The sequence below is a fragment of the Dipodomys spectabilis genome, unplaced genomic scaffold, assembly GCF_019054845.1.
Source record: "Dipodomys spectabilis isolate Male_0828 unplaced genomic scaffold, ASM1905484v1 ptg000235l, whole genome shotgun sequence".
NCBI classification, from domain to species: Eukaryota; Metazoa; Chordata; class Mammalia; order Rodentia; family Heteromyidae; genus Dipodomys; species Dipodomys spectabilis.
The window spans coordinates 3602607-3630220 of NW_024870912.1; the positions used below are offsets into that span (position 1 = coordinate 3602607).

The window sequence follows — 27614 nt, forward strand, 5'->3', positions numbered from 1 at the left end:
TGTTACCTAGTTGTATTTTTTTCTTTCCTTACAATTTCAAATAGTATTGCTCCCAAACAGGACTGGGATCTGCCAAATATAAAGCACCTACCTAAACTGCTTTCAGGCCTCATACATGGTCTCTTCCTTGTCTTTTACAAACACACTTTCTTCACTTAACATTTTTTCCAGGTCATTTCTTTACAAATGGTATATCATTCTTTCCAATGAATGTGTAACATTCCATTGCACATGTATAGCACATTTTCTTGATCCATTTGTCCATCCAGGGGCATCAGAGCTGATTATGTTAAGTGAAGTAGTCAGGCCCAGAGAGACAGTAGATCTCTGTTTTCTTTTATATGTGGAAGCTTGGTTTAGCTTACATAACTCAGAAGTATGTTGAGTGGTATGCAAGTATATACAAATGTATGAACTGAAAGTGGTAGAATCAAGAGAGATCTTAGAAAGCTAAAATCAAAGTTCCTTAAAAAACTAAAATCAAAGTTCAGCAAAATAAAACATTAGGAAGAGGGTACTCAAAAGGGATAGGGTGGGGTCCAGGGGAAAGGAGTAGACAAAAGAAGAGGAAAAAAGGAGGAAAATGCAGACACAATCTAATGTATATCCTACAAAATTAAGAAAAGAATGAAGGAGTGAGTAAAGAGGGATGGGGAGAATGATGAAAAGGGTGACATCACTCAAGGTATATTCTATTCACAAACTGTTTTTTTAAATATCATCTCCTTTGTACAACTACTTAAAGATAATAAAAATTGAAAATAATTTTTAAATATCAAAAATAAAAGCAGTAGGATAGGTGAGAAATATACTCATTTATAAAAGTAGTGTGAGTTCTGGAAGATAAGGTTTTAATCTAACTTAGGCAGAAATAAATTAGATTATTTAACCTTGGCCAAGTAGGCAAGCTGGACAAGCATTTGAAGCCATGAATTCAAACCCTGGTACCAGCAAATAAAATAGTAATGTGAACAACTCTTTTAATAATGGCCATTATAGATAGAGAGATAGATAGGTAGATAAGCAATCAAGCTAGTGCAATTGCCAAGGCCATGTCTCCCCCCCCCCCCCCCCCAGTGGTCAGCTGTCTCTTGCACCTCTCCAGTTGCAGGTTCTAGACCCATGTGGCAACAGCAGCAGGTAATAACTGGGTTAAATGGAACAGTCTTTTAATCTGAAGGGTATTGGTTTGCAGGTAGAATCCCAAGCAACCCTATTGCTCCAGATTTGAGTAGGGAGAAGCCCTAATCTTGGCTTGGTACAGTCAGACTATAAGCATTGTAATGACAAAGGGCATGGTATGCCCCTTCCCACTCACCCTTGAAAAGATAACCTTTGTCTCCAGCAGTTGAGTGTTCCCTGCTGCCTTTGTATCTTTTCATACTTGGATTTATGCTCAAAACCCTCACTGGAATTATGAAGGTGAGAAAGCTAGCTCAAACCTCCATCTCCCTCACTGCCCGGGCTGGCCCCCAGCTCTCTCAAGGAGAGCAGGGAATGGTTTTTCTACTTTGTCATGAGAGGTAAAACTGACTTTTACCAGTAAATATACTGTGCTGGCCAATCAAGCACTGTAAATGTATGTGCATATGTGCATGCATACTGTTTCCCATAATCAGTACACATTTATAAAAAGCCAAAACATGAAGTTCGTCTTCTGTAAATTCTAATAAATACTATCTAACTGTATAAATTGCTCTGTATAGTTGTCCCTTGATATTTATGAGTGATTCAGGTCTTCCCATAGGTACCAAAACATGAGATGCTATAAAAACTGGCCCCGTGTTTGCATATGACCTGTGCACATTATCCCATATACTTTAGGCCTCTCTAGATTAATTATAATATCAAATGCAGTATAAGCATTATATAAGGGATTAAAAAAGGACAGGGAAAAAAGGGAAAAGTATCTGAATATTCAGTGTAAGCTCAGTTTTTTTTTTCTTGAATATGTTCTATCTATGGTTCATTCAGGAGCAGATATTGAACCATGGATATGTTGTGTCTACTATTTCCTTCTACTTAGTACTATATTTTTTTATTGTCATTCATGGGGGCTGAAATCTGGTGCTGTTCCTCAGCTCTTCAGCTCAAGGCTAGTGCCCTAATACTTGAGCACAGATGTAGTGCTGAGGAATCAAACCCAGAGCCTCATGCATGCAAGGCAAGCACTCTACCGCTGAGCCAACTTTCCAATCTTTTAGTTATACATTTTAAAGGCCAATCCATTGTATCCTTTCATAGGAATGAAATACTTTATATTCTTTTAAAGCAGTTAGGCTCTGTACCCCATTTTCCTATATTAAAAATATTGTTGTACACCACTCCTATGCATGTTGACCACTGTATGTTAATGACTAAGATCCTATATAGTTTATCATATCCCAGTGTTACTTATTTTAATCATTCAGTATGTTTACTTGCAGATTTATAAACACATTCTAGTTGTCACAAATGAGGGAAAGCATCCAGTCCATGTTTCTTTGGCTCTAGCTTACTTCACTTAATATAATATTTTTCCAAGTCTTTCCATTTCCTTACAATATCATTCTTTCTGATGGATGATATAATTCCCATTTTACACACACACACACACACACACACACACACACACACACACACACACACACACTCACACACACTTTCTTAATCTATTCATCCACTGAGGGACAAAGGCTCCAAAGCTATGGACAGATGATCATATAAAATAATATTCTGAGAAATGAACTCCAAGAAAAGGAAACAAGAGGGCACATAAATACAAATACAACAGTAATACTCACTAGATATTATGTGAAAAATGAACTGGATATCTTATGGGCAGGGACAGGAAGAAAAGATTGGGATGGGAGAAGAGCAGACATGGTTCAAAAAGAATTATACTGATTGTACCTGATTCATGTAACTGTAATCCCTCTGTATATCAACTATTCAGATACTATTGTGTGGAACATATGTACCTGTGTGCCTTGGTGCCATGTGGAGAGTTTTGATGGGACACCCCCCGCCCCCTATACATACTTTTTCTTAGAAGCTAAGTTGCCAAATTGGGCAAGATACATTTTTTGTTTTACTGGAGGCTGCCAAATTGCTATGAAAAGTGTCTGCAGCAGTATATTATTTTTACCAGTGGTGCATGAAAGTTTAAGATCCCCTATATCTTTGCCCAAAATTGATAATGTCAGATCTAAAAGGATTTGGCTAGGTGAGCAATGGCAACCTGCCTTGTTTTTAGAATGCCTAGTTCTGGGTGACACTGGTGGGTTCATGAGTTTCACAGATCTTTGCTGATGGCCACTACTTAAAACTCTTCATGAGAGTATTTGGCACGTAAACATTTTCAGGAACCTCTCAGTGTTTTTTTTCTTTTTCTTCTTTTGAATGGAGTGTATTTGGATAGATTATTACATCCAACTCTTGTAGTTATGGAGAAGATCGATGTGATTCTTACCTGAGATAGTGTTCACATGCAGTTATCTAACTCCACCAAAGGGTTTTTGCTCTCTCTAATATCTTAGTTCAGCACTCTCAAATTTGCCAAGCATGCAGGTTAGTATACAGGAGTCATATCATTCATTACTGAAGTTATTACTTTTGTTGCCTGTCATATTTGCCTTTTCTTCCATGTCAGAAGACTGGGGAATTTCAGAAGAATTTCTTCTCTCTTTTATATGCTGAAAAGGCAGGAAAATAAAACCAACAAGGCTGTACTTAATTGAAATGGCAGGGCAAATTTAGGAGTCAGAATATAATTACCTGAATTGGCACTTAGCCAAATCCTCAAAGTAATAGCCTCTGGCTTGGAAAAATGCCACAGGATCTAATATGCACAAGTGTTCATGACCTCTGATTCAGTGCTTATGAGGAAATACAGAAGTGAGAGCCAGCAATACTGGACTGTTAACTAAGTGCTGAGCAATCTGGTGACATATGCCCCTTTGCCTCTCTGTCCCTTAGAGTAAACTTTCCAGATGTTGTTTGACTTGGTACAGTACATGGGCTGAAGTGAAGTCTTCACCGATCTGTGTCCTGAGTTCCTTTCTTCTATATCTGGCCCCTGGACAACACAGGAGCTATGTAAAGGCCTTTTCATGCCACTGTATTCCAGGCATGGTGATCAGCAAAGATATAAAGACTGAATACTTAGCCTTCTGTCCATAGGTTCTGGAAATATGGTAGCTGCAGCTGAGCATTCCTGAGGGCCCAGCTGCCCATGGCCACAGACGTGGTGCTTATGGGCCTCTATAGAGAATCCCATGCTAATACCGAAGTACTTTCATAAACTTATGGCAGGAGGCATGGCACTGTAAAGCTGGCTCTGTACTGAGGTGATGTATGTTGTAGCAGCATTTTGATCTTTAAACTTTTAAGTGATTTTGCTGAGAGCCCTTCTGCAGTTATATTTTTTCTTGAATCTCTTAAGTTTATGGGGAAAATATGCAAATAAATATTTTATGGATTATGACATTACTTTGATTTTAAAATTGGAATGTTTTATAGGTAATGACTTATGAGATTTCCTATCAGCCTTTCTAAATGATAATCAATTATTATGAAGTTTTGATGTTCATTAATTTTAGATACCAAGGGAGCAATAAACAGTTCGTGTCCAGCACTATGATTTCCAAAGGGATGTAGAATTGTTGAATCCTGTTTAGTTCTGTGTAAAAGTTCCTGTTTGGATTCATGTAGGTTTATGAGTAGGCCTTACAACCATTCCTTTAATAGTAACCAGTATGCAGTTGCTCATAAAATAGACTTTAATATAGTGACAATGCAGGGTCAGCTGGAAATGTGGAGATAGCTATACAAAATCAGCAGCTCTCTGGCTTAAGACCACATCTAAAAAAATGGAGTTGTCTTACATTTGGTATTCACACTAATCCGTGTTTGAACTTGGTCAATAATCTTAGTAGGAGAAAGTGAAGAAGCACATTATCAGCTTCCTACAGTTGAGGTAATTTGTTATGAGATATATGCATCTATAGCCATCTTTGTGTGTGTGTGTGTGTGTGTGTGTGTGTGTGTGTGTGTATATATTTGTGTATGTGTATCAGAGTGTCACTACATAGTACAGACTGGTCTTGTGCTGATGATATTATTTGCTTTCCAAGTGTTGTGATTAAAGGTATTTGCTGATAACTTTTTGAGCATCTATAGACATTTCTATTATTAACTTGTAGTACCAACAGATAATTTTACATCCTATAAATCACACAGGTTTTGCAAGTTTAGTTTTATATGCATCATATACATAGATCATTTAATGTGTACAATTCAGAACTGTTTATATGTTCACAGAGTTATGTAATACTGCTGTACAATATTTCATCTTCTCTCCCTAAAACAATGTTCCTCATTTCCTCTGGCCCCTACCTTCAGCCCTCAGCAGTCATTGATCTACTTACTTTATCTTAATGCAACCACACAATTTGTGTTTGTATCTGGTTTCTTTCACTGAGTATAATTTTTTAGGATCAGTCCTATGAATTGTTTTGATTTGTATAGGACATTAGAAAGTAATACAACATCATTCTTTTTGCATGTGTATATCATGTTTTCTTAGCACTGTTGGTGGTTACAATTATTTTTAATAGCATATATTAGATGTACCAAGGGTTTTCAAATATATTTCCAAACATGCATAGAGTATATCATGTATATCATGGAAATTTCCCCCCTCTATTATAGTTTATTTTCTTTTTTTGTACTTTTTTATTGTAAAAATGCTGTACAGAGGGGTTACAGTTACACGAGCAAGGTAATGAGTACATTTCCTATTGAGCATTGATGCTTCCTCCTTTGTTTTCCCCCTACCATCCCTTCCCTCCCACCTCCACAACTACACCCCCCCAATGTTGTTTTTCAACATAGTGTCTTGTACATCTCATTGTTACAATTGGTCAACCTGTATTCCTATTTAAGCATTTTGTTTTTTCCCTTTCCCTTCCCAAGCTAGAGAAGTGTATATACAAGATGCAAGGCATTGACATCAAATACAATGAAAACAGGGGTTGTATTGTGGGGGAAGAACATACAAAGAAACAAAAAAAGTCACATGGTACATTGCAAATACGTTAGGAACAATAGCAAGAAAGAAAAAAAAACACTTGTGTCCCTATCTTGAGGTTAATTTTGCTTAACATCATCTTCTCTGGTCATATGTACATAGCTATCTCAATAGAGACCCAGAAACACAACAAATCAAAGAAAGGTTGGACAAATGGGATTGCATGAAGCTGCAGCGCATCTGCATGGCAAAAGACATAGCTAGCAAGATCAATAGAAAGCCCACAGATTGGGAGAAGATCTTCACTAGCCGTACTACTGATAAGGGTCTCATATCTAAAATATACTTGGAATGCATTTCTTGTATGACTAAAGAGGTTGATCATTCCTTCATGTGTCTATTGACCATTCTTATTTCCTCTTCAGAGAAGTTTCTCTTTAAGTCTTTACCCCACTTATTTATCGGGCAGTTGTTTCTTTGAGGATTTGTTGTTGGGGGATTTAATTTTTTGAGTTCCAAGTATATTTTAGACATGAGACCCTTGTCTGGTATATGGCTAGTGCAGATCTTCTCCCAATCTGTGGGCTTTCTGTTGATCTTGCTAACTATATCCTTTGCCATGCAGAAGCTGTGCAGCTTCATGCAATCACATTTGTCCAACCTTTCTGTGATTTGTTGTGTTTCTGGGTCTCTATTAAGAAAATTTCAGCCTGTGCCAAGGAGACTTAGAGTTTCTCCTATTCCATCTTGTAATGTTTTCAGAGTGTCTGCTTTGACTCCAAGATCTTTGATCTATTTGAAGCTGGTTCTGGTGCAGGGTGATATATAAGAATCTAGCTTAGTTTTCTACAGGTGTTTAACCAATTTTGCCAGCACCATTTATGGAAGAGGTTGTCTTTCTTCCATTCTATTTTTTAAGCTCCCTTATCAAAGATTAGGTGGCTGTAAGTCTGTGGGTTCACTTCTGGGTTTTCAGTTCTATTCCATTGGTCCTCAGGTCTGTTCTTGTGCCAGTACCAAGCTGTTTTGATTAGTATGGCTTTGTAGTAGAGTTTGAAGTTTGGTATTGATATTCTTCCCACATTGTTCTTTCTTTTAATGATTGTTTTTGCTATTTGGGGTCTTTGCTCCTCCACCATTTTTAATACAATTACTATTTACCTTGTTCTGTTTTCATATTTGTATATAATATACTCAGCCATAGTCAGTCTCATTCATTCTCATACTCCCTACTCACAATATTACCTATCCTTCATCAGAACTGGTTTTACATTTCTAAATGACTATTCTAACCCATTGAATTTCTTGAACACTATTATTGAGGATCTGCTAACCAAAAATATAAAGGTTAATTTCTGAACTCCAAATTCCATTCAAATTGATCTATAAATTTATTCTTATGTTATTACCATACTTCTTTGATTACTGTTATTTTAAAGTAAGTTTGTCTCTGTGTGTGTATTATTTATTTATTTATTGCTCACAGGGCTTGAACTCAGGGCCAGATACTGTCCCTGAGCTTTTTTGCTCAACAATAGCTATGACTTTGAGCCACAGCTTCACTTCTGATTTTCTGGTGGTTAATTGGAGATAAGAGTCTCATGGACTTTCCTGCCTGGGTTGACTCCAAACTGCAATCCTCATCTTCCTAAGTAGCTAGGATTATAGGTATGAGCTACCAGCACCTGCCCTTTATAGTAAGTTCTGAAATTAGGATCTGTGAGTCCTCCAAATTTTCTCTCTTTAATAAAACAATATTGTGTTGGTAGAGCACCAGCTATGGGAAAGCAGTCTGAGTAAAAGTTTAAGGCCCTGAGTTCAAGTACCAATAACAGCACCAAAATATATAAAAGCTATTCTTATATTCCTGTATTTTTATATGAATTTGATTATAAGATCTGTCAATTCTAATTAAAAGTCATTAGGTAGTATAATTATTGGAATTGCACTGAATCTGTAGGTTGTTTCAAGTGAATTATTATAGCCATCTTAATAACATCAGGTTGCTGATCCATGAACATGGGATCTCTTAGCAATCCTAAGATTAATCCATTTTGTCATGATGCATAATCTTTTCTTATGTTACCATACAGATCATTGAATATAAAGTTATTTTCATATATGGTATCTGGAATGCTGCAATCTAAATATTTTTGGAATCATTTACTGTATTTTCTGAACAGTTCATAAAATAATAACATAATGAAAATGCTACAGAGCTCCTATAAATTATTTTATAAACAATTTTTCATTAATTTATTTTTATTGCTATACATTGCCTACTTATTTTTAAATTTAGATTTTATGAAGACTTATGCAATGCAAATGAAATGACCTTGCAAAAGCACCAATTAGTTTTTTTGTAATTATCTCCTTCTAAAAATCACATCATGTGCTTTTACAGTTGGAAGTATCCAGGACTCACAATAGACATTTTAAGTATTTGAAAACAACTTAGGGAGGGAGGTTTGGGGAGGTGAGGAGGGAAGTGATTGTAAGGGAAATACAAAGAAGGAGGTAACAATGCTCGATAGGAAATGAACTCATTACCTTATTCATGTAACTATAACCCCTCTGTACACTACTTTTACAATAAAAAATATAAAAAAGAATGTCTAATTTTCACCTGCAGTTATTTCATTAGATACTATTTTTAAATTCCAAGCAAATCAAAAATTTGATCCTGAAATATGTTAACATCAAGATTTTCTGGTTTGGAAAAGTGGCCTGGCTCTTTTTGGATCTCTTGTCTCACTTATATGGCATGGAGAAAAGTAATAACATTTTTTTTTCCATAGGGTAAGCACACAGCTTAGTTTTTTTTAAGGTACATAAGGAATTTGAATCATACTCAGTACTTTGTAAGAATTTAGTCAATGCTTGCTATTACTATTTGTTAATACTATTCTTTTTCAGCTTGAGCATCCTTAATGTGAAAACCCCAAATTTGAAATGCTCCCAAGCTTGAAAATTTTAGAGCCAGACACAGTATAATATTTCATAACTGACCTCATGTGACAAGTCACAGTCAAAACACAGGTCCATTAAAATTATTGTATAACATTACTTTCAGTCAGTGTCTGTGAGGTAATACGAAGTATAAATCCATTTCTAAGTTATACTTGGATCCCTAAGGTATCGCCGAATGTGTATACAAATACTCCAAAAACTGAAGATATCTAAGATTTGTAACACTCTTGGAGTACTGGAGAAGGGACTTTCAACCCTCTTTATAATTATACACTACATTTTGATAAACCCACTGGAATTAGTTAGTTGTAAATATTAAACCTCAGTAGATAAAAGTACTGAGGTTTTAGGTGGGATAATTTAGTTATATCCAATTTAAAACACTTGCAAAATATATTGTTTTTCAAACAGTGGACAGTATTGGCTCTTTCTGTCACTTAAGCATGCTTCAAGTTCTTTCCAACCTATGCTACAGGTAGAGATTAGGAAAATAGAAGGGATTAGGACCTACTCCTCTGTGGTATCCTTTAAGATCACACTTTAATATTAAAGATTACTATTCTGTGATCTTGTTGCTAATACTTGGATGCAGGCTTTGAAGAATCAATAATAATGACACCTACCTTGGTATTGTATATACGTTTATCTGAATTAGGGGAAGGAAGAGGAACAATAGAATAGTGAAACAAAGGACAAGGGGGAACCAGTGCAACAGTGATATTCACAAGACAATCTATTGGAAATGATCTGTACAACTTGGTGGGGGGGGGTGTTGGAAGGGAAAGTGGGAGAAGAATGAGGGAAGGAGTAACAAGTTTGACAAGAAATGTACTTACCACCTTACTTATGTAACTCTAACCCCTCTGTATATTACCTTATCAATAAAAAATAAAAAAGGAGAAAAAAAGATTTCTTAGTGTTAATTCCTTATTTGAGGCTGAAGGTTAATATCAAATAAATTAACACCTCGAAACTTATATCTTTGTGCAAAGCAACAAAAGGTGTCAGGAGAGCGAGAATAAAAAGCTATACCAAAGCCTGTTTTGTTATTCATGGAAGATATTTAGTTTGCAGAACTCCTGCAGAGTTTAGAAGAAAGCTGGCAGAGCATTTTGAAAGGGTATCCAGGAGACAAATGGGCCTATAAATTTGGAGAGAGAAAGAATGTTTCTTTTTGAATATGAGATAGATTGAAAATTTCCATTCTAAAGGTGCTATACCTGGAGTTGCAATTAAAGTAGATTGGCAAGATTCAGAGTTTATAGCTCAGTATGAGATCTAAACTTTCCTGGCTGTAGAGCCCTTTTTCTTGGGCTCTTTTCCAGTTTCCAGTGATAGGTCAATTACTTTAAATAGTGTAGAGCGTTTTGGAGGGCAAAGTATCAGGCACCCAGGCTACCTCACCTGCATCATCTTGTTTACTCTTTATGCCACTCTTTGAAATAGGTACTTTATAAACATCCCTATTTGACAAATGAAATAAATTCCAGTAAGGCTTGGATTTAGGAATGTTTGCATGTATTCTGAGGTTGTAAAGAGGGTGAAATATTGATTCTTGAAACTCAAGTCATGAAATTGTATCCACCTTAAAGTGCTTGCCAGCTGAAAATAGTTCCAGGATTTATAGTTTTAGACAAGGAGAATTCAGGCTTCTTAAAACTTTGGAAAATTATATAAGCCTTGATGGTTATTGAAAAACTTTCATACAACATTATAGTAGAATGTTTGATACCTGTGTTCTTGGAAGAAAGTAATTTTGAAAATGTAGTTTTACTGTCTCTTCGTCTTACTCATCCTGGTGGATGATTGATTGTCTGCCATTCAAGTCAACTGTCTTTGATTTGAAATAGATAATCATGAAAGTGTTTAAGTTGAAGATGCTTGCAAGTCTTCATCTAGTTTCCGTTGGAGGTCTGGCTCTGTTTTTCTATTTTTATTTTACTTCCTGGAAGTCTCTTTCTCAAGCAAGCAATGATACTTGCTAAACAGAAGGCAATGAAAGGGCCTCCAGGAGAGGGCCTTCCCAAATGTAACTGAGCAGAAGCATGGGTCTCTTGGGTCTTAAGCTCATTATAAAAGTAATATGCACTAACAGGCTTTCAGAAGACCACTTGATGGACAAAATAATCTTAAACTAGAAATAGTAACTTTTTTTATTGTAAAAATACTGTACAGAGGGGTTACAATTACATGGGCAAGGTAATGAGTACATTTCTTATCAGGCATTGTTGCCTCTTCCTTTGTTTCCCCTTCCATCCCTTCCCATCCCCCCATGCCAAAACTTTTCTTTTGTGCAACATGTATTTATGAAGAATAGAGGCATAAATAGAAAGGTTCATATCATATAATTTTGTCCTGGTCCTCAAATGTGCAAAATGTAAAATGTAACAGCCCCTAGTAACAATGCTAGACAGCAGTGATGAATGAGCTTCTACCACATAAATTTCTTTGGTTGTAGGTAGTGATTGCTCAAAATGTTTTCATTAAGAGAGGAGTCTCCTCAAATTTGTGGATGGGATTTTTCTTTAAAAAATACTCTTTTTTTTAGCTTTTTTTTATTGTGAAAATATTGTACAGAGGGGTTACAATTACATGGGCAAGATAATGAGTATATTTCTTATCAAGCATTGTAGCCTCCTCCTTTGTTTCCCCTTCTCATCCCTTCCCATCTTCCCCCCCAACCCTACTCTTCCTCCCTCCCCTCCCACCAAAGTTGTAAAGTTCGTTTTCGACATAACGACTTGTACATCTCATTGTTGAAATGGGTCCACCTGTATCTCGATTTAAACGATTTGTTTTTCCCCTTCCCCTCCACAAATTATACTGACATCAAATACAGTGAAAGCAGGGGTTATACTGTGGGGCAGGGACATACATAGCAACAAAGAAATAATCTTATAAATGTGTTAGAAACAATTGCATGAAAGGAAAAAAAAACATTTGAATACATATCTTAGGGTTCATTTCCCTAATATCACCTTATCTGACCTTTTCTACTTGACTCAGACATATACTAGATATTGCAAATAAGGGAAACCATGGGCCCTATGTTTCTTTGAGCCTGGCTTTCCCACTTTTGAGCATTTACCCAAATGTTTACAAACAAGACCACACTAAAGCTACCAGCACTACTATGTTTATTGCAGCATTATTTACTATAGCTAAGATTTGGAAACAACCCAGATGCCCCTCAGTAGATGAATGGATCAAGAAAATATGGTATATATACACAATGGAATTCTATGCCTCTATCAGAAAGAATGACATTGCCCCATTTGTTAGGAAATGGAAAGGCTTAAAAAATACTCTTTAAGTGAGTTATGTAACATAACCCCTCTATACATCATTGTTATAATAACAATGAAGAAAAATACATAAATTAACAGTATTTTGGAAGGGGTGCTAAGACACTGCTGATAGAAATGTAAATTGTTACATGTGTTAGGGAACACATTTTGACAGTTACATCAAAAGTCTTTGACAATGAGAAAGTTTATTTTTTAGTACACTATTTTATAATAAAATTAACCCAATGAAAATTAAACATTTATGTATTTAATTATAAATCTTGGTATTAGGTGGTATACAGTGGTAAAGATGTGTTTCATACTTTGGCAGTTATGCCAAAAGTCTATGAAAACATGTAACTTTATTTTTAGCAAACTAATTCCTAAAAAATTTAAATCAAAGAAAAAAAATTAAACATTTAGGTAAGTATCTAATTATGAATCTTGGCATTATGTAGGTATTCCTTAGGTGAATGTCTCCTTAACATTGTGCAACCCTTTCATATGTGTGTATCAATTTTTCACTTGAGCCTCTATTGACATTTGCACGTATACAATTCTTTGTCGAGAATAGTATCTTGCATCTCAACACATCCTTGTCTTCTGCTCACTAGATGCCAGCACCAACACTGCACCAGCTGTGACAGCTGTCCTCTTAGGGACAGCAATATGGAATGGAATATGATAATCTGTTTCAAATGATTTACATAGAAATTTAACTAGGAAAAATCTTGACAGTATTTTGTTAAATTGAAAACAAAGTGAATGACAGGCATGATAAGGGCAGAAAGATAATGATTGTCCTGAAGTTAGAGGATATGAGGTTCCTATAATAGCAAAGGATTGTACTGAGAGTTACATACAATACCAAAACTTTCCCTACATCTTCTGAAACAGTCCCTGTAAAAGCACAGCCACCATAGCCAAGTGTGCAGGATGGGGATTGTACCACATACTGAGAGCTTTCTCTTTTGGTTTAGTAAAAATTTACAGTTATTTTGTATGTTGAAGTAGTTTTGAGTTATACATAAGTATCAGTACTTGAACTCAGGGCCTTCCAATCTTGCTTGACTTTTTTTTCTAATAAGGTTTTTATTGTGAAAATACTGTACAGAGGGGTTACAGTTATATGAGCAAAGTAATGAGCACATTTCTTATCAAGCATTGTTACCTCTTCCTTTGTTTTGCCCCTACCATCCCTTCCCTCCCACTTCCACAACTACACTCCCCCCCACCCTGGCCTAAATTGTGAAGTTGGTTTTTCAACATAGTGTCTTGTACATCTCATTGTTTCAATGGGTCCACCTGTATCCCTATTTAAACATTTTGTTTTTTCCTTTCCCCTCCCCAAATTATACCAACATCAAATACAGTGAAAACAGGGGTTATACTTTGGGGGAGGAACATACAAAGCAACAAAAAAATTCACATGGTACCTTATAAATACATTTGAAACAACAGCAAGAAAGAAAAAAACCACTTGTGTCCCTATCTTGGGGTTCATTTTGCTTAACTTCATCTTAACTGGTCATATGTACATAGTGTTTTTTTACCTTTTCTACTTGTTCCAGACAATTTGACTTTTTTGTACATGGCTGTTACTACTTGAGCCAAGAGTTTACTTCTGGCTTATCACTATTTAGAGATAAGAGTTATGCTGATTTGTCTGTTCGAATTGACTCTGAATTGATCCCTGTTGACTTAGATCCAAGCCTCCTGAGTAGTTTGGATTATAGGCATGAGGCACTGGGGACACTTGTCTTATTTTGGTTGTTTTGAGTCTTGTAATGTAGGCCAAGGCAGCCTCAAACTCGCCATCCTCTTGCTCTCTTCTCCCAAGTGTTGGGATTACCAGCAAGCATCACCTTACCCAGTCTAGTATAGCTTTTTTTCTGTGTCTACCCTATTTCTACCATGTTTTCACTTATATGGATTTGGTTTTCCATCTCCTTCTTCAGTTCCTACAGGTATAGTAGATAATATCTGTGGTCATTCCTGAGTTCACTGTTAGTGTCTTTATGCTACAGATTAATTTCCCAGCCAAGTTTTAGATTATTCTATATGTTTTCTCAATAGGTTTCAAGTTTTTTGGAGGGTTTTTTTCTGTTGATGACCTAAAAACTTCCCTTTAGGAAGGGAAGGGGAACAACAGAATGGTGAGATAAAGAACCATGCAACATTGATATACACAAGACAATATGTTGGAAATGATCTGTACAACTTAGGGCTTGGGTAAAGTAGGAGGGGTGAGAGAAAGTAGGAGAAAAATGAGGGAAGGGGTAACAAGTTTAACAAGAAATGTACTTATTACTTTATGTATGTAACTGTAACCCCTCTGGACATCACTTTGACAATAAAATAATAAAAAAAAATTTTTTAATGTCCCTTTAGGTCTCCTGCCTCCCTCCCTTTTCCCCCCTTCCTCTCCCTCCCCTCTCTGCATATGTTGATATTGGGGCTTAAACTCAGGACCTCACATTCTTCCTTGGTTGTTTTAGCCCATGGCTCTCTGCCTCTAATTCTGGCCTTTTACTTGGACATAAGAGTCTCAAAATTTTGTCTGCCTGGAATGGCTTCAAAATGGGATCTCAGTTCTCAGCATTCTATGTAGCTAGGATTGTAAACTTGAACCATTGGTTCCTAGCTAGGCACCAACTCTTAAATGTTCTACACCACCTCCTATCACAGCTGTCCAGAAGAAAATGTTCCATAACCTGAACGCACTTGAACCATATCTAAACCCTAGCAGTAAATTATGTTGAACAGTGGGTGGATGTGTAAAGCATCTTGCTTTACTGTAATGAGAGAGATGAACAAAATTAGGATTTGGGGAGATTGGAAAAGACAGCATTAATTGAGGCAACTTACCATATTGAGTGTAAACCATAGTCCAAGCTTTTAACCCACAGAAACACAATAAGGGGATCCAGGATCTGCCTTGATATTGTATTCAGCCTTAGGGTCTGCATTTGGGGGCTGCAAATCAGCTGGCAGCCTAATGGGAAAAAAAGACAAAGTTGCTTTTTCCCACCAGATGCAGCTGTGGTGTGTTCAGTAATGGCAACCTTTCTTTGTAACTAGAGATAAATATTTACCCACCAAAGGTAACAGAAATGAGGAGTTGGAATTGACTTTAGGGCATATAGAGCTCTATTGAGATATTGGAACAGGCACAGGCTGAATTGACAGAAAGCTCCTTAAGAGGATTGAATGGAAACTATATTTTGCAGAGGCCCTGTTCAATAAAGGAAGTTTATCTAAGATTTAATTTTGCATATTATTTAGATAAAATATTTTTGCTTGAATATATTCAATGCCACCTCTGTGTGTCTAAGTGCATTCCACATTTTCCCTGACAGTTGTGTTTTATGCACTAACAATAATCCTGAAAGAAAATTAAGAAAACAACTCTAGTTATAATAGCTTCAAAGTATAATGAGGAATTTTATTGCATTAAAATACAACATTTTAAATAATAACTGGAATTATGACTAACAGTATGCCATTTTTCTTTATTAACAGCTAGAGAATTATCATTTTATGACTCTTGAAATATTTATGTTAATACTATTAAATCATGCAAATATAACCTAAGAGAGGTTAAACTACTCTTCTTAATAGATGATGCTTTTTATGTCAGTCAACACATCAAATATAGTGAATTATTACTATTTTCTTTGATGTCTATCTTTCTACAAAGATAAATAACAAACCTTTAAGTTTTTTTTCAGTGCCCTATGAGAAATATCCAAATCACTTCAAGATTGATATTTTATCATTTTTGAAAGAAGAGAAAATGTCATCTATCAGTTATACTTTTAAATCATTAGCAACTCTTATTTTACTGAGAAAACTAATGTATAAACAATTGTGAACTGTTTTCATATTCCAGCATTCTGTAGAGGATTAGCAAGTTTTGTGAATGTATCATCTTCAAATCTTGTAAATATATATGCTTCTTTATAGCAAAAGAAAAATTAATATGGCAAAATAACATACTTCTTTTCAACAGATCCATATATTCTCAGTTTCTTTGTAAGAAGAAGAAATCAACAAAATATAAGCTTAAATCAGATTTTATTTGACTTAGACGGTATCTAGAAATTTTAGGAATATCTGAGGCTTAACATTGTATTAGCTGGAAGTAATCATAAAATATTTGGAAGCTATTTTTAGATAAATTTATTATAAAACAATTATTATTTAAATAACTTGTCAAAATGTCTGAATTTTATTAAAGTCATTAACTTAAACATCGAGCAAATAAAACATTAGTATATTTGACTAGTAAACTCAAGTAGAATACAAACATATGCTACATCATACTCAATGCTAAGAACTCATAAGACAGCTTGCTCTCTCTCTCTCTCTCTCTTTCCTTCTGTCTGTTCATCCATTTGTCCACCCATCCATCTCTAAGTTATCCAGTCTTATTTACCAACTCTTTTATTTATTAAAGATTTATTTAACATTTGGGTTCTTCTTTTAAAAAAACTGGTGCAGTTTAATTTGTTTTGCTTATAGCAAAGCATTTTGTGAATACAATGCCATCTTGATCAGTGTATTTTGAGAATATTAGGGATATTCAATTTGCATAAGCACAGATTTTGCTCTAATTAATTGAAACAGAATTTATTCCTTTATTAATAATACCCCAAGTAGTGATAAAGAAGTAGGGAAATATCATATATAAATAATATCTATGGTACATGTCTACTTAAAATACAAAGGCAGATACAAATGGGAATCTTACAGCTTTTATTCTAAAAGTTTTAGCTGTGATCCAGGTATAAAAATACATTCTCTCTCTCTCTCTCTCTCTCTCTCTCTCTCTCTCTCTCTCTCTCTCTCTCTCTCTCTCTCCCCCCCCCCCTCCCTCCCCCATAGTAAAGAGAAGGTGAGAGAATATGTAGAAACTTCATGGAAGGAATAGTCTTGAAGTAGGGTCTTGAAAAAAGTCATAATTCCAACAAGCAGACAGATAGTCATCTAAGCTGGATTAGGATCATTAGAAATGACAGAAGTGAAGGGAAGGCAAGAGAGGCAATGTGATACAGTGGCTTTTACCTGGACTTTGGAACCCAAGAGTCCATTCTCCTTCTAACACTTAACTAGCCTAGAAACCACAAGTTCTCCATCGAAAAAATGGGAAAAATACTTACCTCATAGAACATTTGTGACTATTGGGTTTGTAGGGAGAGTCTGGGGCACATATGTATTCCATAAATGCTATTTTTTTTATTTTCTAGGAAATAATAGGTTTCTAGTTTCTCAGGAATGAAAGGTAGAAAAGAAATTTGACCTAGGAGTTTTTATAGAGAGAGTTTTTTGTTTTGTTTTGTTTGGCCAGTCATGGGCCTTAAACTTGGGTCTTTACAGAGATTTTTAAAGAAACACATAATTGGGGCTGTGGAGGTGGCTCAGTGTTAGAGTGGTTGCCTTGCATGCATGAGGCCCTGGGTTTGATTCCTCAGCATCACAGAAGCAGAAAAAGCTGGAAGTGGTGTTGTGGCTCAAGTGGTAGAGTGCTATCCTTGAGCTGAAGAGCTGAGGGACAGCGCCCAGGCCCAGAGTTCAGGTCCCACGACCAGCAAAAAACAAAATAAAACAAAAAAGAAACACATAATTATTGTTATGTTTGAGCAAAGAGTAACTTATTTAAATCAGTGAAATAGAGCCCACAGAATTGCATGTTAATAAATTAATATTAAGAATCAAAGGTCTGTATTACTCCTTTGTTAGAAGCCATTTAGAACATTTTACATGCTAAGTATCATGAATACATAAGAGTTATTTGTGGCCTCCAAACTAGAAATGGGGTTTTCCTACATTTTATTGATTTTTAGTGCATCTTTTCGTCCTGTGGCTGTAACCCACTTGCATTTCTAGTGAATTTCTACTCACATTCATATATATGCTAGTTTATAATCACTGATAGGGTGCTATTCTTTCAAAGTACCTATACATAGCCTGAATATCCATTGGCAATAAAAGAAAACTGCAAAGTATAACATTTATTCTCATTATTATCCCGCCTTATCTGTCCCTATCAGAAGAAGTTATTCTCCTCCTTTTTCTTTCTGACTTTCACTCTATCATTATGATGTCAGAAAGGTTTCCTAGAAGAAGTTGTACGGCATTTAAGTCCTGACTTGTCATTCTCGATCCTGGATACCAGTTTTTCATGCATGGAAGAAATGGATCTGTGCCTCTCACATCAAATAGAATTATCCTTTATTGAAACAGCTGTTTCTTATGGACAATGTACATTATGAGACAATGCTTCTTAGCATCTGGAATCATTCTTTCTTCTTGAATTAAAAATAAGATGCAGCATAAATTACTGGGCTAAGGCCGTCATGGTGTGTCTATAGGGATAGTATTTTTGGTAGCTGGGAAATATTACACATGTAATGTTGCATACCAATTAGTTGTATTAAAATATGTATTATGCACAGCTCTGTGTTTGGTTTTCAAAGTTTCCTTGACAACATCACTTAACTTCTTACTGTTCTTTTCATGTTGCTAGTATAAATATCTAATATGTTTTTGTTCAAAACATCAATTAGGCTTCAGTATAATCTTTATTAATACAGATGTGTTATTACAAGAAGACTGCTGAGCTATGATAATTTGCACAGCAGGAGCAATAAGATATCTTCTCTTTTACTATATCTGAGACTGCTGTTTTCTTGTTTTTCAAAGCACATATCCCAAACCTTCCATGATATCTTGCACAATTTATAGTGAAATCATTAAAGCTTATATAAGCAAGAGCATTATTTTCTCCTATGATGAACACAAATTGGAAAGGTCCCAAATTGCAGGTAGATTGAAAAAGATACCTGTTAGTTCAGATCTCCACTTTTAATACCTTGATTTCTTTTCTTCATGTAGCCAGAACTCCCCATTTCCTGCGGATTCAGAATGTGGAGGTGAATGCTGGCCAGTTTGCCACCTTTCAGTGCAGTGCCATCGGCAGGACTGTGGCAAGCGACAGGCTTTGGCTACAGGTATAGTACACCACAACTCTAGCTTTAAGCTGAATCACCCTGGAGAGGGGATCCTGAGACATGCAGTCTGGTCAGGGCATTGTTATATGACTTGCCAGACTCCTAGGGGTTCTGCATAATAAGCGACTCATTTCCCTCCTCAAATATTTTCTGAACGCCTTTTATCCCTTTGTTTTCACTTAATTTCTTTCGGCAGATTTTGTGGAAAAATTACTTTTCACTATTAAATCCAAATATCCAAATTATAACACCTTTCCCCTTTTTTCCTTAAAAAAATATCTAGAGCTTCTCACTTTATTCAGATACATGAACATGCACACAGTATGCCTTTATTTTATTTATTTATTTATTAGTCATAGGGCTTGAACTCTGGGCCTGAATGCTGTCCCTTAGCTCTTCATCTCAAGGCTAGCACTCTACCACATGAGCTACAGCACCACTTCTGGTTTTCTGGTTTATTGGAGATAAGAGTTTCACGGACTTTCCTGCCTGGGCTGGCTTTGAACTGTGATCCTCAGATCTCAGCCTCCTGAGTAGCTAGGATTAGAGGCATGAGACACCAGTGCCCAGCAATATGCCTTTATATAACTTGGAGTTCCAAGCAATTCACTTTAATATAGAAATGAGTAACACGTCTTTTAATTTCAAATTTTAAAGTATACAGTAAATGTTTTTTCATGCATTTTATTGTTATTATAAAGGTGACATACAGAGGGGTTACAGTTATGTAAGACAGATAAAGAGTACATTTCTTTTTGAAAAATATCACCCCTTCCCTCACTCCTTGTCTTTCCCCTTTGTCCCCACCCACAAGCTGTATAGTTCATTTTCAATGTAATGTCTAGTCAGTACTACTACATTTTTCACCTTTTGTTCTCTACTTCTGTGTCCCCCTTTACCCTCCTAAAGACAGAGGGACAAAAGAAAAAGACATAAAGGAAAACAAAAGCAGCAACAAAGGAAAAAAACCCTCTTGTTTCCATATCCTGGACATTTCAATAAATATTAATTTTTATGGTTAGATGCACATAATGTTATTTTATTTATTTATTTATTTATTTTTGGTCAGTCGTGGGGCCTGAACTCTGGGCCTGGGCGCTGTCCCTCAGCTCTTCAGCTCAAGAGTAGCACTCTACCACTTGAGCCACAGCACCACTTCCGGCTTTTTTCTTTTTTCTTATTGGTGCTGAGGAATCGAACCCAAGGCCTCATGAATGCAAGGCAAGCACTCTACCACTGAGCCACCTTCCCGCCCCTAACCGTTTTTTTTTTGTGCACATAATTTTAATACATCTTGAGTGAATTGTTGTACAGTTTTTTCATCCTGTATACTTCACATGACAGTTTCATGAACCTCTCCTCTCTTCTCCCATACCTTCTCTCTACCTCCTCTCTCCTCCACTCCTGTTTCTTAGCCCTTACTCAAGTTTGGCCTGAGCTGTACTGCTGAACACAACCTAGGCTTTTAAGCACAGTTATTTTATTAATTAAAAGATTGACTGTGGTACTGCTCTGTACTCATCTTCATATTTCAGCCCTTCTGCACGTACTATTCAACACCACCTCAGGTTTCCCTGTCCCATGCTTTTTCTTGACATCTGTCACCTCTCTGTTTCATCACACTTTTTTCTGGTGTGACATGATGATTGTGATGTGTTACATTATAAGACACTAACTTTTAAATGCTTTGTTCTTTATAATTATTACTAAAAAAAGTATCCTATTTATTGCTGTGTTTCTGAGGAAATGGGAGACAGCTAATTGTACTTAATGGATTGTCAGATAGAGCTCTGTTTTGGAGAGGAGTCCTCTTGAATATGGTTTGTCCTTCACACTGGGTGTCTCACGCTTTGCCTGATGTCACTCTAATATCCTAACCCTGTTTGAGATAGGAAAGAGGAGTTCATTAAAAAAACTGAAACTATATGTTTTAAGTTTAATTTTACTTTTCCTTCTTTTTTTCTAAAAGTTTTTAATCATTACTTTAAGACTTTTTTTTGTCAGTACTGAACATTTTCCCCCATTTGATTCTACTTTTCAGTTATTTTAAATTCCTGATGTTAGGGATCAATTCATTATTTTTCAGATAGTGAATGTATAAGTGCTATTCAGATTGACCATCTGGTGATGAAGGATAAAACAGAGTGTTTTACTTAAAATTACTTTCCCTATACAGAATTAACTACTTTTAAAAAGTGAAACTATTTATCTTTAGTGTTCTTTTTTAGAAAATTTAATTTTTTTGGGGGGGGGGGTCCGGTCATGGGGCCTGAACTCTGGGCCTGGGTGCTGTCCCTCAGCTCTTCAGCTCAAGGCTAGCACTCTACCACAGTGCCACTTCCGGCTTTTTTCTTTTTGCTTATGTGGTGCTGAAGAATCGAACCCAGGGCCTCTAGCATGCAAGGCAAGCGCTCTACCACTGAGCCATCTTCCCAGCCCCAGAAAATTTAATTTTTATGGAAAAATCTGTTTTTGTTTGTGTGACTATTTGGCATTTAGGTAATGTAAACTCTCTATTCATATATTCATCTGAAATATACCTCAGAGTTTACTACATGTTGAGAAGATGTTTGTCCTTTTTTAAAAATTTGTTTTGGTAGATGTTCTGAACTTGAAATAATATTGCTTAAAGTTGAACATTTATTTAGGGTTGGTAATCTTCAATTGTTTCTTATTACAGTTGGATATTTTGTTTTAGTTGGATATTGAATTTTCAACCCTGCCTCCACGGAAGTTTTTAAAGAATGTTTTGCCTTTTTATAAGTTCTCATTTAACTGATCTGGGCATCCAGCAAATCAAATGCCTGAAGTGAAATACAACATATATTATAAATTGGGAGAGAAAAAGCCAAGCATAATATCCTTGGGTGACTGGTCCAGGAACCCTGTGGATGCTACAATTCTTAGGTGCTCAGGTGGCTTTTGTATAATTGTATAGCACTTGTATATATTATACTATGAACATCCTCTTATTCACTTAGATAATTTTTAAATGACATACAATGTGTAATAAAATGTAACAGAAGTATTTGTTATTCTGTATTATTTAGGAAATTATGACAAGAAAAATATTCTATACCTTTAAATGAGTAGGCTTATTTTTTCCCAAATATTTTGATCTGTGGTTTGTTGAATCATTGGGGACAGATCCAGTATTTGTGAGCATAGATGTTGGTAATTCATTTCCACTAGATCTATTGACTCTTTACCTTCCCCACTTTCCAGGCTTTTTGGCCCTCTGTGTGTTGTCCTGCAGTTTACCTCAAATCTAGGTTAAGAGGAGGATACTATAGATGCATTTGGATTTTAAGAGAATCTTAGCTTATCCTGCACTGAGTATGCTGTTTGGTTAGTGAACCATTGTGATGTTGGAAAACCTTCTAATTTATTTGCCCTGGATGAGTAGTCACTTTGTGAAAGGGTGCTTATTTTATTAATAGCTCCTAATAGAAGACCAAAGTCCTTTACTTACAAGGAGTGTTTTATTGATCTTCATTACTTAAGTGGTTTCCAGCAAGGGTAAAGATGTCCTGCTCTCTTGTCCACCACTCTCAGCCCTTGGTCTCAGGCCAGTCCTTAAGAATTGGAGACAGATGTAAATCTCTAATCATAGATTACTCTAAAGAAGGAAGGCTAGGCCTCCTCAACCCCAAACCCCAAATGTTCCCAAATCTTGAGCTTCTGATATGTTAATATCAGAATATAATATAATACCATAAATAGAAAATTCCACACCATTAAACTATTTAAACATTCACAAAATTATTTATAGTGCTGAGGCTTCAAGGGCTTTATCACTGAGTCGTACTCTCCATACACAGAATTATTAAAAGTGTTTTATAAAATTACCTTCAAGTCATGTGTATCAAGTATGTCTGAAATGTAAATGAACTTTGCGTTTAATAAATTATACATATATATATATGTATATATTCAAAATCAGAAGGACTCTTCAATCTGAAATACTTTTCCTAAATATTTCTGATAAAGAATACTTAACCTGCAACATGCTAATGCTTTTACAGTAGCAAAATGCATTTTTGCACATAAACCCACTTGGGTCCTTAACATAATTCTGAGATGCTGGAAGACAGCTTAATGAGAAGAAATATATTTCATTTTTCTTTCTCTGATGTGAATCTCCCTTTGATTTCAAAATTCGTAATGCATCCTTAATCTGAGAGGCTTCAGTGCTTTTATTATAGTCACCTGTAAATGTGTCATTACATGTTTTATACTCATGAGCCCAGTCATAGGCATTTGTCAAGGAGTTTTGCAGGTGTTTGTTGTGTCTGTTTTATAGATGAAGAGCTTGAGGGTCAGGATTAACCTGGGTCACAGAGGGAACTGGCATGATTAGGAATAGTCTAACCTTCTGTCTCTACCTGTGCTTCACACTTATTAATTGCACCATGCTGTCCGGAAGGAAGGTGAGGTGACAATATGTACTGAACACTTTGTGAGAGGAATCAGGTTCTGACCAGCTGACATAATTAACATCTGCACATAGGAGAAGTTCCCATGTTTATATCATGAATATATTGATCCCTACCTGAACATAGGAGAAGTTCCCATTTATGTCACGAATATTTTGATCCCTACCTATAAGAAATGGTTAGGAATTTGAGTGTTTGAAATGTAGTTTAAATAAATTCTTGTAGTCTTCATAAAATCATATTATGAATAAATCTGATAATGACACCAATGGAGAAATGTTTATACCTAGCAGATGTGTCCCATCTGCTTCTGTTTTTCCATTGCATCTGTGGGCTGCACAGGTTAGTGCCAATGTGGGAGTTTTTTTTCTTTAAACCATGCACAACAAAATTAAACTCAGTGCATGAAGATCCATTGTTACACCTGCAATGTGCTTAGAACACATTGCAGACAGTCTACTGTGGGAAGACATAATTTATAGGACTACTTTCTGGCAGTGCAAAACTGATAGGCATTGAAGTTCTAATATTATCAGACATGGTAATCTGTATGAGATACTAAAACAAATGTTTTAAAAAATATTTCAGAAGATGTACCTGTGTGTGTGTGTGTGTGTGTGTGTGTGTGTGTGTGTATTCTCTCTTTCTCCCTCTCCTCTCCCTTTTTTTTCTCCCTTACTTCTTTCCTTCCTCCCCCTCCCTATGTACACACCGAAAAGAGGAAATAAAAATTTAACTTTCTTTTCATATATGTTTAGTATTCTTTAATACTTCTTGTTTGCTCCATAGGAATTTTTAAGTTGCTTATCTTTTATGCAGTCATTGATCCTCTATACCTGGTGAAGTTCTACTTGACTCATTATTGTTCTTTCTTCATTATGTCAAATTTTATCTTCAATATTTTATTTCTCTTGGGCATTCATATTTATAACACCAATTTCAGTTTTTCAGTAACATAATGTAGTAGCCAAAGCATGCTAATGTTGGCCTTTGTGTGTCTGTTCAAGGGCACATGGCTCTGGAACTATCCTGCCCTCTTCTTGACCAGCATCTGGTCCTGTTTGGGTGTTTTCCTAAGTTATGACCTTTAATTCATTTCCCTTCTGTTCTCACTTAGATACTATGTGATTATCAGATTAGGTCCAGGCAATGGCAGAAGGCCTAGATGCTGTACTTTCTTGACAGCGAGGAAACATTTATTTATTGAGTGAATAGCAGTTGTCAAAGGAAACCTGGAAGAAAACCATTTTCTGTGACATAGGCACCTACTATGTTTAAATGGCTTACTTTACAGAATTACACAATCGTGTACCTTCTGAATTTGGAACAGTCTTCAAATTAAATTCCTAATTTAATTATTATGAAAATATGAGTCTAGAAAATATAGAAAACTTTAGCATAGACACACACAGTATTGAGGACATTTATTGTGGATAAATCTATTCATAAAAAAGTTCCACATGTAAATTTATATGCATGCATTTATGCTTATACTGTATTCTTACTGAAAATTAGTACTTTTAGCCACTTGGACTTTAAAAAATAAGTGATGTTGTGTTACAACTAATTTTCAACTGGATATTCTCAGATTTATTGTGAAAAAATCTGGGTTGACCTCGGGAATGTATAAACCATCATATTTTATATAGCTAAGAGTTTTCCTCTTTCACCAACATCTTGATATTTATTAGGAAGAAAGTAACACACTAGTCTTTCTAAAGGATTTTATTATATACATCAATTAAAATGACATAAGATGATGTTTCTGTGAAGTATCCTACTACATAACTTACTACTGCCATAACCTGGCACCTGAGATAGTACCTATCGTGGTGTACTATATATGTTCCATGGATACTTGCTGAAGCATAAGGCTTAGTGGCTTTTTGCCAATGTATCTCCTCCAGTAATACTTCAGACAGGCAGATTTTTTATTAGAACATGCCAGAGGGAACCATTTATATCTCTCTGGAATACTTGTGCCAAGGCCTTCAGCTCCTATGCATACTGGGATATGAAGAGGTATATGGAGAACCTGATGGTGTCTCTTCTACTGGTGCAGAATCCACAGCAGTTACCAGGAAGGGTTTCAAAAACTAAGAAAATAAGTTATCTATTAATGTAATTTTAGCATCCAAGAAGACTAATATATTATTTTTCCTAAGTCCTTTTTCTCTTCATTACAACAGAATAAAAAATTTCAGGTAAAGGAAATTTTTTATTCTGTTGTAATGTTTTCCCCTACATCCTTCATATTACAAGTAATAGAAATAAATGCCTAAGAAGGATATTCAGATCGGGTGTAGACATTGATACATCTGTGCCATTGTAGTAGGTGAATGAAACTTCTCCCACTCACTTTTTTTGAAAGAATGAAATTCAATAGAAACTCTTAATTAAGAGTGTAATTTTCCTAGGGGCAAGGGTAACTTGGTGTCAAAATTCTTTTAGCTGGGCATTCATGGTTCAGGCCTATAAGCCTAGCTCTTCAGGAGGCTGGGATCTGAGGATTGCAGTTCACAGCTAGCCTGGGCAGGAAAGTCTATCAGATTCTTATCTCCAATTAACCACCCAAAAGTCAGAAGTGGAATTGTGGCTCAAGTGGTAGAGTGCTAGCCTAGAACAGAAAAGCTCAGGGACAGTGCCTAGGCCCTGATTTCAAGACCTAGGACCAGCGTTAAAAAGGAAAATTGTTTTACTTGTTGCCCAATTCCTTATTTGAATTCAGATAAATTTAGACCATGAGAAAGAGAGAGATACAGATAGAGGGTCGGGGAGAGGTAGGGGATGGGAAGACAACTATATCTGGGATTTTTTTTTCTGACCTAAAATGGTTCTTATTAAGAACAATTTCTCTGATCTTCTGGAGAATTTGACTAATGAATGAACAAACTTTACATTATATGAGTTGTATTTTTATTGCTGATTTCACCATATATTTGCAGTGAAGGAACTAGAGTGACCCTGAGCACTAGTGTAGGCTAGACGTATTCCTGAGTGACATTTAACTATCACCTGTCAATGTTCTCCATTGATCTCTATGAGAAGTAGAGTCTATGCCCATTTATAGAAGAAGAAATGGTTAGATTAGTATATCAGTGATTTTTTTCTGGGAGATATTACTCATAACTGGAGCTGGGGTTATTTTTCAGTCTACACTTGTCTAGAATCTTTGTCTTCCTAAGCCATAGAACTCCTTGAGTAGAGGAGAAAAACCTAGCCACTTCCCATGGATTCATAAACATTATATAATTTAAATAATCATCTCTATCAGAATTGAAAGTTAAAATTGTATTTGAGCATGTAGCATTGCCTTGCCTTTTGTGTTTGAATGCATACATGTGGTCAACAACCTATGGTAGTGTTTAGCTTCATTTATAGATGTGAGAGCAATGAAAAAATCACAATGGTATATCAGAACTGCTTTACTCCTAGATGCAAAAACCATAAAATGATTTATGATGAAATGAAATTATGGTTCCCTTGGAAAACTTAAAGAGTATTTTGTACCATATATATTAAAACATAAATTTAACATCACTTCCCATCAGAAAATACCAGGAGTGCACAGAGACCTGCCTTTTGTTGCTATAGGAACCATTTCCTGTCTGAAACTTTTGAGTAGTGAAAATCACATCCATTTTTGTTTTAATCAGTTATATATCTAGTAATAGCACTATATGATATAATGCTGAACATTTAGACTGAAAGACCTTCAAGGTTATACCTTGTGTTTTACCTAGACATGATTTGCAATTACTTCAATTTAATTTGAAATTTATTTCATGTTGGTGAGACCATATGATATATGTATTGAGATTCTGGGAGAAATTAATAAAGTTTACTTTGTAACATTATCTAAGTCAGTCATGGAAAAATAAGAGGATCTGGTATTTCA

The 27614-nt window shown here is 35.7% G+C and overlaps 1 protein-coding gene across 4 annotated transcripts in view; it reads left to right on the forward strand.

Annotated features, from left to right (window-relative positions):
- The window catches only part of Ptprm (protein tyrosine phosphatase receptor type M), an 845793-nt gene that overhangs the window by 347483 nt on the left and 470696 nt on the right, over positions 1 to 27614 (forward strand). For all 4 annotated transcript variants that reach the window (XM_042699184.1, XM_042699185.1, XM_042699186.1 and 1 more), the window contains exon 5: positions 19165 to 19280. In XM_042699184.1, the coding sequence (XP_042555118.1) occupies positions 19165 to 19280 (116 nt within the window). The remainder of the gene's footprint in view (positions 1 to 19164; positions 19281 to 27614) is intronic.